This window comes from Musa acuminata, chromosome BXJ2-6 (genome assembly GCF_036884655.1).
Source record: "Musa acuminata AAA Group cultivar baxijiao chromosome BXJ2-6, Cavendish_Baxijiao_AAA, whole genome shotgun sequence".
Lineage (NCBI taxonomy): Eukaryota > Viridiplantae > Streptophyta > Magnoliopsida > Zingiberales > Musaceae > Musa > Musa acuminata.
This window is the reverse complement of record NC_088343.1, coordinates 9,778,484-9,788,576: the sequence shown is the minus strand read 5'-3', so window position 1 is coordinate 9,788,576 and position 10,093 is coordinate 9,778,484. Positions and strand designations below refer to the sequence as shown.

The following is a 10,093-nucleotide window of genomic DNA, read 5'->3' as shown; positions in this document are numbered from 1 at the left end:
AGAGTATATATAGGCAATATGGCACGTGACCTGCATGTGGACGTACATGGCAAGGCAATGAGAGATTGGTGTGTGGTTTTCGGTGGTTGACTTTGTTGTATATTAGATCAGCATTTTGTGTATGATGAACCTTCAAATCCAATACTTACCCCTATCAGTCCTAGTGATGACTCTACCCCACACATCCGCAGGAAGAAGAAGAAGAAGATAAAACCCTAGTGAGAACACAAAACTTCTCCGTACGCATACAAGCTCTTGAATTCTACTTCTGAGAACAGGTCATTTTGATGCTGCATGCAAGAATTCAAAGCCTCATCTGGTATCTCTGACCACAACCAAGAAATCTTGACCTCTGTAAGTACCTGTGTGGGTGTAATGGCTCACATGCGGTAGGGAGGGATTGATGGGAAGGTGGCATGTGATTTCCATGAAACCGGCATGGTTTCAAAGTTGGAACATGGTGTTCCACGGTTTGAAGCTGGCAGAACAAAACCTAATGCCCACTGGGGGTTGACTTCTAGACCGCCACCAGCAGCAGCAGTAGCAGGAGTCTCTGTTTACTTGCATTGTTTTTTGTGTGGCGTTAGATTTGGTGGTGGGTTGACACGTTCCCATCTACTGAAAGTTTTCCATGGCTTTGGTGGGCTCAGAGAGCTTGTCATCTTCTCTCACGGACAGAAAAAGGCATTTCTTTGTGCCTATGGGATCTGATAGCTTATTCTATGGGGACACTCGGACCAAGTCCTCATGTGTCTTCTGCATGTATTCCCAAGTATACCTCGATCATTTACCAAGGGTTCTGTACTCACCTTTCATTTTGGCTTCACCTCCGACACATCAGTGTGTCTCTCCCTCTCATTGTCTCACACGCATATGTATGTAAATCCAAGCAATCACCTGTAAGAGAGAGAGAGAGAGAGAGAGAGAGAGAGAGATTTCTTGGGTAATTACTTGACAATATCATAGGTAAGACGGGATTCGAGACGTGATATTCGGACTCGTACTTGTACTCTGCTTTTTCCTATCCATTGGCAATAAATTTCTTGTAGCACTGGATGTGATTTGTGGAACACTTGTTCTTGTCATCTCGGATGCGTGGATTTCAATTCTTGGGAACATGTTGATCTCGAACTGACTTCCCAGTTGCGAAGAATGTTAAGAGACGGGATTTGACAGTATGCTTTTGTGTGATTCAAAGCAAGGAGTAAAACGTGATGGAAGCTGACAAAGAAACGCCTCCAGAGGCTAGCTTTCGTGTCTCCTCTTCTTGAGCAGAATTCTTGTTCTTCGCACGGGTAAACTCGAGGTGGCTTTTTTCTGCAGAACAGCGCACTGCGTGGTCTGCAAGATTCGATGCGAGAGGAGGGGAACTTTGAAGAGAGGTTGGAATTCTCGAAGGAGCAACGCAGAATTAAAGTGGAAATTTTGTGGAGCAAATCTGCATTGACCGATGCCGCAACTTCCATGTCTCTTCCGAGATCGCATTCGGTAAAGGAAAGAAGAGAACAGAAGGAGAAACCTCGATGACAAACGTCGATGGAGGAATGTCGATGTCCAAGCTCTGTTCCGCCATCATAAAAGGGGTCGTCCAAGCTGGACTCTTTCCGGGAACCTACTGCGACGGCTGGCGTTTTGGATGGCTCCTGCGCTGTCTCGAGAAGGAAGAAGAGGAAACATCCTTTGACAGAGGCGGCGTACCACCAACGACGACACCACCGCACAAGCACAAGTGGCTCCGAATGCGGGTCGTAGCAGCCAACATCGGTCACCACAAAGGGATGGCCTGACGCGAAGCTTCTGTCGTTGAAGTCAGTAAAAAGTGTGGAATGTCACAGGAGTTTTGGGGGAATATGATCTTTGGCATGGAAAAAGGGCTTCTGTCTTCGACTGGAATGGTGATTATTGTTCCAAGGATGTTTACTTTTTCTCTGAGCAATTCCAAGCTTTTCTTGTCATCACTGAGTAGGAGGAGGAGGAGGAGGAAGAAGAGGAGGAGGAGTTGGCAACAGGGTAACTCCAGGAACCTTCTGCATCAGACTTGGCAACTTCCTCTTCCTCTTCTTTTACGTGGTAGCTCAAGTCTTCGTACCTGACGCAATTACCTCCTCCCTCCTTCCAACGTGACTAATAATATAGCACATGGATAATGAATGCTGCACTACAATTCATAAGGTGAAATGATAATAAGACAAACCATTTTAATTTGAACACTTTTCTAAATAGGGATGTGAAGAGAGCAGGGAGTCTCAATATTCTTCGAATTTTTAATTTATTTTTTAAAAATTATTATTATTTAAAAATAATTAAAAAAATATTAAAATTCATTTAAAAAAATAATAAATAAATAAAAAATTTTATTAACTAATCATCCCTATTAATTGAATGTGTCAGCTTAGATTACACTTCGACAATATATCCGTAAGGTCGATTCAATCAAGGCTCAACCTAATCTAACTCGAATCAGGTGGACAACCAGCTTGTTATAATTTATTTATAATCGTATAGATAATAAAAAATATTCTTCATCTTTATTTATTCATTCGGTATAATTGACATCTCTCAATTTGTGAACCTCTTTCGATACAGTTGACATGTCTATTTGTGAACGTCTTTCTACGACCGCTGTTGAGTGTTGTCTATTCGTGGCTTCTATTTGTTCGATTGATGCCTTGACCAAAGGCCCCATAGACTTGATAGAACCCTTAATTGCCTGTTCAGATTGGGATCTATTACTCTCTTTTCTGCTAAAATGAATATTTGATGTTAATTTTTTTATGATATTTTGTCATGTAAATGTGATTGTTTCTCCTTTGAATGGCTTCTAATTCAAATAAAATTAATTGTTCACATTGCTGACCACAAATCGGTGGCAAACAAGTCTTGTTGTTTGGCGATGGTGACCGAAGCTTAATATGAAATATTAGGAAAAGAAACAGTCAATATACAAGTTAAATATAATGATTCTAGACAAGCTTAGATACTCATTACTGGTCATTGGTTCATCCATCCACAGTTCTTCATCGAGTCTTGCCATGGCTGGAGCAGAGTTCAAAGTTGATCCATAGTTAAATCCATAATTCAGACAACAAAATTACCCCAAGACATGATAAGAGAGAATCCTTAGTGTTATTGAGATGTGAAATAATCAAATATTGAAAGAAAAGGCTATGTGTACTATCATTGATATTCTACAATCTCCCAAGGTTGTTGATCAGAGACAGAAATAAGCCTGTAAGAAAACTAGGCTGAGGATGAGCAAGTTCACCAGTGAGGTTACAATGTAAAATAAGCGCACAGAACTCGAGCTCTTCATCAATGCCTGCTGGCAACTAAGTTGGAAAGGAATGGTTTGTAACCATGGCCAACTATTGAAATTTCACCAACGATATGTTCATAGAGATAAAACGAAATTAGAGGTTCGATGAACCATACGTGCCCAAGTTCAATGTTTAACCAGTAAAACAGCTACGCAACAGGCTCAAGTATGCTATTACAATGAACTACAAAAGGAACTTACATAAACTCGAACCAAAATATATCGACATGTACAAGCGCATGCCATGATGAACAATGCAAGCTTCACTTCTCATTCTCCGTTGTATGACATGATATGGATCCTTGTATCTTGTATGATTTATTTTCTCATCTGAGTTTAAATTTGAATCTGTGATGCCTGGAACAGGGACCATTGAGCGAGAGGAGCGGTAAATCCATATAACGGATAATTGGAGTTGGAAACCTCCAAGATGTGCAAATGACCAATCTTCCAATAGTGCAGCATCCTGAATAGAAGATTTCTGTTACTAAGACACGTAGTTGTAGTGAAAACCCATAGAAATGACAACACAAGTCGCCTTGATTGAAATTGTGATATCCGAAGTGTCAACCGAAAGATATACCTCAATATGATGTCTATTTGTTTTCCAGTTGTTTTCCAGATATACCTCCGACAGCATGCCTCCACTGGTTTCCGCCCCTGGGAACCTCAATAACTTGACTGGCAATTATTGATCTCCACTGGTTTTCACTCCCGGGAGCTTGATCTGAACCAACACTCTATTGTCCAACAGCTTGATGGCAAAATCCATGAGAGGAGTTTTACTTGCAAAAATTTATTCTCAAAAGTATGTTACTCCTTGATGACTGGCATATTAAGTCTCAAACAACATCAACAATGTGGAAGGCTTGGAAAAAAGCAGCCAAGGAACCTTCAAGACCCCAAGGAGAATCACCTGAATGCCTGGAAGAAGCATATAGTAACTTAGCACTCGTTTAGTGGACGAAAACATAATACTCTGTTTATACGGCAAATATGAAGTTTGCATGTACCAAAATGAAATAAACCTGCAGTTTTAACTATTGCACACAACATGTTATCTTTATAAACTGGTTTGCAATTCCAAGCAAAAAAACAAATAAATAAATTGCATGGTGGACAAAATCGAAAGCATGATAACAAAACTGAATTTTACAAATCAGATAGGTATACGAAATGTCAGGTTACAAGTAATTCAAGAATGACACAAAACTAGTCGCTGCCCAGGGTTCAACCTCGACGAGGCTAGTGAGCCAGCCCTTCTGCAAACAATCTACCGACTCGGTTAATATTACTACAGAGCAGTTGTTTACTTGCAATTAGATATCTATTACTAGAAATGAGATGCAATCTTTGAATTGGACGATTTACTTAAAGACAGTTGCTTGCAACTTATCACCGACGACTACAAACCGAATGTAATTTCAGAGTTCACAAGATAAACACAGATACAATATAATCATTTGGTAGTCTGCACTTCTTCAGATATCTGTTTATTTAATTGCCTGCATTTTACGAGCGTAATAAATTCATCCAATGGACTTTGTAGGATGAAAGTGATCAAGAAGCACAACCAAGAAACGATAAGAAAGACAACCATGGTCAAGAATGGGTCGTGGTGTCGATAGGGGTGGCAAGGGGAAATCAGCATTGGTGATCGAGGAGTGGCAGAAGTGGTGACTCTAAGTTGCATAATGAAATCTCCTAATTCCATACACACCATAAGTGATGAACAAGAAAAATTCTGAGGCCACTTTCTCCGTCACCTTCGTTGTCAATTTGCCATTACATCCACAATTCATCAAAAACAACGATCAAGAAGTCCACCCGAATGAACACAAAAAACCAATCTTGACAATAATACGAACCTACGTCTCTATACCTTGGAAGCGACAAGCCTCGACGAGGAATGCCATGGTAGCCCCTCCGTTTGAACACCAACCCGAAGGTTCCAACCTGCAAAGGAAGGAAAGCAACTCGCTCCTGCCACCGCACATCCATACGGCTGCAAGGCCGCCATTACTCCCCGGACAATTTCACGCCTGAAATCTTAAATTAAATTAAGCACAAAAGAACCGTCAAATCTGAAAATTTTTCGGCATTCATAGACAAATCGAGCAGTAGCACGACGAAATCCAAGATCTGCATTGATCTCGACGCAAAATAAAATGAATGACTAAAAGAATCGAAGAACCGACGGCAGGGAGAGGGAAGAACATCGAGAGGGCAGCGACAGAAGATGAAACCCCAGCGAGAGAGAGGGGCACCAATCCCGGTCGGATGACCAAGAAGGTTGTGATGTCTCTTGGAATCATATAATAAACCAATTCCTTTGCCTTGAGACGGAGCAACATTTGAGGCGAAGGGGTTCGGCTCAGCACCTTCCGATGCGAGATTAAAATGCACCGCAGGATTCAAAAGATGCGGATTAACGGGTTTATGCTCGATGAAGGAAGCGAGAGAAATAAGCAAAACAGTATATACTAACTATATGGCAAGCAATATAGTTAACAGTATAAACTAACTTCATCAATACATAGACGATTTCGAGCGAACGATCGGCACATCCAAACTGTAAACGACACCATCAATTGAAACAGCAGGATAGCTTCAAGCTGAGTCTTAATCACCATAAACGCAGGAAATAAAAGCAAACACATGGCATGCATTCGCCAAGGCCTCCGACGCGGGCGGGGTCCAAAACCCTAGCGGCCGACCGGGTATCGGTCGACGCAGTCGAGCCAAGGGTTGCGGTTCGGCCTCCGCACTCGCCGCATCGCCTTCCACACCGCGCTGTTGCACTTGAAGCCCGACCCGAACGCGATCTGCCACACCCGGTCGCCGCCGCGCACTCGGCCCTTGGCTTCCAGGTAGGCGAGCTCGTACCAGATGCTGCTGCTGGAGGTGTTGCCGAAGCGGTGGAGGGCGGCGCGGGACGCCTCCATGTGGCGGTCCTCGAGCTCCAGGTTATTCTGGAGCGCGTCCAGCACCGCCTTGCTCGCGGCGTGGATGCAGAAGTGCTCGAATGCGAGCTTGTAGTCGGGAATGTAAGGTTTGGTGGCGGCGGCGTTGGCGGAGTCGGCGGGCTTGGAGAAGAGGTGGCGGTGGAGAAGGGTGGCGAAGAAGAGGAGCTGCTCGGAGAAAGGGAGGACGAGGGGACCGAGGGTGGTGATGTTGGCCTTGAGTGCGTGCCCTCCTACCTCCATGAGGTCACGACTGATGGAGAGGCCCTTGATTCTTTGGTCGTCCTCCTCCTGATACACACACCTGAGGAAGAGATCGCAGCCCCAGTAGCTTATCAGTACATCAGAAACAGGAGGTAGCGTGCTAACCTGGTCCGGCGACGCCACAAAACCAGCTGTCGCTTTGGAGAGACGAAGATCTAATTGTGCTCGTTGACGTATCACCAACCATTGGTGCTATGATTTCTTTGTGTGCAACGTGTGTGCAAGCAATGAACGTTATCCGACCACTTGTTCTGTTGTCATTTAATTTCGGCTAAGCTGTGACCTTAAATGCTATTAGAATTAGGTGAACTTAGTAAATGTAGCTCAGCTGCTAAGCACTGACTCTCAGCTAACCTCTTTGATCCTCCTGGTTAGATTAGATCTCAAATTGCACCATGAATGCTATCTACCATCAACGTGAAGGAGGCTACAGCAAAGGTAGATGGATACCTGAAGCTCCGGTCGTCGGCGCCCTTGTGGGTCCTCACGATATGCTCGAGGCGGTATTTGGCCCGGCGGAAGTCTCGCCTGCGGTTCGAGAGCAGCACGGCGGAGCACCCCATGCGGAAGAAGCAGTTGGGTATGAGCATCGACCGGTTGCGGCCGGTGTACCAGGTGAAGGACACCGCCTCGGTGCTCACCACGACGGCGTAGCTGCTGGGGTTGGCCTGCAGCATGTCGCGGGCCAGGTCGAGCGCGATGATGCCAGCGCTGCACCCCATGCCGCCGAGGTTGTAGCTCAGTATGTTGCCGCGCATCTTGTAGTGGTTCACGATCATGGCGGAGAGGGAGGGCGTGGGGTTGAAGAGGCTGCAGTTGACGACGAGGACCCCGACGTCCTTGGGCCGGACGCGGCACTTCTCGAAGAGCTCGTCCAGGGCGCTGAACATGGCCATGGAGGCCTCGGCGCGGCCTTCCTTCATGGTGGCGCAGTTGCCCGTGGAGAATACGGACTTGGGCACGTAGGTCTCGTCGCCGATGCCGGAGGACTTCAAGATCCGGGATTGGAATGACAAGCTTTCCTCGTCGAATTTGCCGGACTTCCTGGCCATCTCTATGAACTCCGCGTTGGACGCCTGAGAAAAGCAGAGCACGTATTGGTGCAGTCCGGTGTACTGGCTAAACTCTTGAGTCTGGTACAGAATCTAAGATCTGTGGAAGTGCTGACAACCATGGAGGCGAGCTTGCAGGAGTGTGCCATTACCTTCAGATCATCGGAGGGTCGGTAGCAGGCGAAGTCGACGAGGTAGATGGGCCTGGGCTTAGACATGAAGTAGACGGCAATGGTGAACGCGAGGACGCTGAAGAAGGCAAGTACAGTGGCGAGATCATAGCTCGTCTCCTCCCACATCTTCCTCCACAGCTCCTCCCTGCTCAGACTTCCCACCTCGGCACTGAACACCACCACCAGCACCGGTATCGTGGCCAAGTACACCGCATGGCTGATGAGGTAGTGGTAGCCCAGCTTCACGTACTTGAGGTTCACCGACTGCAGAAAGTCCGGCAGCCTCCTCCGCACCCTGACTGAGAAGGTCGGCGATCCCGCATCGGGACCAGAGGCCTCGATTCCCCTGTTCACGATCTCCGTCGACAGAAGCGTGTGCTCGCCTGACATCCTCTCTCTCTCTCTCTCTCTCTCTCTCTTCTCCACTCCTTCTCTCGAGAAGAGGCTGTGGGTTGTGTGGTCGAGGAGGGGAAGGCTTTGTATAAAGAGGGAGGTGGGTGAGTGAGAGTTAATGTTCGCACCAACCCGAAGAGTGTGTAGTTGGATAAACATCAATTTCCATTGAATGGAGGTGCAGCTGTTTCCAATCAAAATGATTTTTCTACATTTGAGGTGTGCATAGCTTTCTCTTTCATACCTCCCCTTCGCTACTAGAGGCCATGCAGACTCCATCAACCAACTAAAAGATAACTTTAGCACGAACTCATTGACTCATTATGTATCAAAACTATAGGAATTTAGTTGACTAAAGATAGCTTTAAATCTCAGTTAAAATGGGAGGAAATGACTTAGAAAGACCTTATATTTCCATACTTGAAAACTCCACCACATGGCCTCCCATCCCAAAGTTTCTGTCATGATATGGGTAAGAAAGATTATGGCAGTCCTTTTCCTCGCACAAGTCATCGTGTAACAGAGTTTGGAATGGAAGAAGAAGAAGAAGAAGAAGAAGAATACTTATCCTCCTCTCTTTAATCATCAACAACATCCTCTGTGCACTGTTGGCACTGCCACTCGGAGGCTTCCCTTTCCTCGCATGCTGCATGCCTCGACGAAAAGAAAGCAACAGATGCAAGCTAGGAGATGGACTCCCGATCCATGCATCAGACCACACCACCTTAAAGGACAGTTTAACAGCAAAGCGATGGAATCCACTGATGCCAAGACGAGAGACCAACTCTCGAGGAGAATAATTCTCCTCAGTAAATGCAGGAGGAGATTAGTGGCATGCAGCGGGTTCATCGAGCTCCGTCAACCACTGTTTATGAATGGGCAACAGCCAGAGATGAAACCGATATGTCTGCAACATGCACTCGGGCATGGTTGCCGTGTTTGTTGGTGGTTGAAAGATTAATCCAAACAATAAATGTGACACCGACATGGCCTGCTAATTAGGAGAAGTGCAAGTTGTAACAAAGCTAAGCCTCACGAAATAGAGCGAGAGCCACACGCGTCCTTCGCTCTACGTACGAGCAAAAACCATTTGGCTTCGTATGGTTTGGCAGAAACTTTAGCGGGAACCGCTGCAGCTTCCTTCCCATCGTCTCTGTTACTGCCCGAGAAGATGATCCCATGACGTGAGATCCTACTTTCCCGGTGACCGCACAGCGATTGCATGTATGTGAACGTTGTTGGAAAAAAAATACGGAGTATTCTTTTTCCTCCCTTTATCAAAATAGGTTTCTCGTCAAAATACCAACTTGATATCCAAATAAAAATATAATCAATCACACAGTAAGACTTTAACGAGGAAAACTCAATATGAAAAAAACCACATGACCGTAGTCCACCTTAAACTTTCACTATCAATAGTAATGATAACAGGTTTACAATCGATCTTCTTTAAAATAAATAGAGGATCACAATAACACCAAAATTATAAATCTTGGCTTAAGAATAGCAAATCTTCATCAGATGGATTTCCTCGTAAGAGAATTCTAGGTCTCACAAAGTGGGTATAGCATGAAAGTACCTCAGAGAGGGTAAAATATAGATCAACACCGTTAGGATTGTAGAGTTTGCTACAATGATTCTCCACATAAAATTTGGGTCAAAACTGACAACGCTTAGCCACCAATCGTCAAACAAAAAACTCAAAAATCTCACCTTTCTCTCTCCTCTTTCCTCTCGTCTATGCACCGCCGCAAGCTGCACGCTCACCTTTTGCCCTTTCTCTCTCTCTCTCTTTAATTTCTTTGATTTGGGTTCAAATGACCCAATTTGTCCGAGTCCATATATGGGCTGGACCCAACAAATCTCCCCCTCCAGCTCATATGGTGGGTTGTACCAAGCCCAAGAAGATATATGCTTTTGTTTTACTATCAA

The 10,093-nt window shown here is 45.2% G+C and overlaps 1 protein-coding gene across 1 annotated transcript; it reads right to left on the bottom strand.

Moving 5' to 3' along the window:
• Positions 1–5,781: 5,781 nt before the first annotated feature.
• Positions 5,782–8,224, bottom strand: LOC103987574 (3-ketoacyl-CoA synthase 10). The gene is made up of 3 exons (XM_009405908.3): positions 7,748–8,224; positions 6,994–7,619; positions 5,782–6,583 (listed from the first exon to the last, which is right to left on the bottom strand). The coding sequence occupies exons 1-3, from the start codon at positions 8,156–8,158 to the stop codon at positions 6,022–6,024; spliced, it is 1,599 nt and encodes a 532-aa protein (XP_009404183.1). The 5' UTR covers positions 8,159–8,224; the 3' UTR covers positions 5,782–6,021.
• Between the last annotated feature and the right edge of the window lie 1,869 nt (positions 8,225–10,093).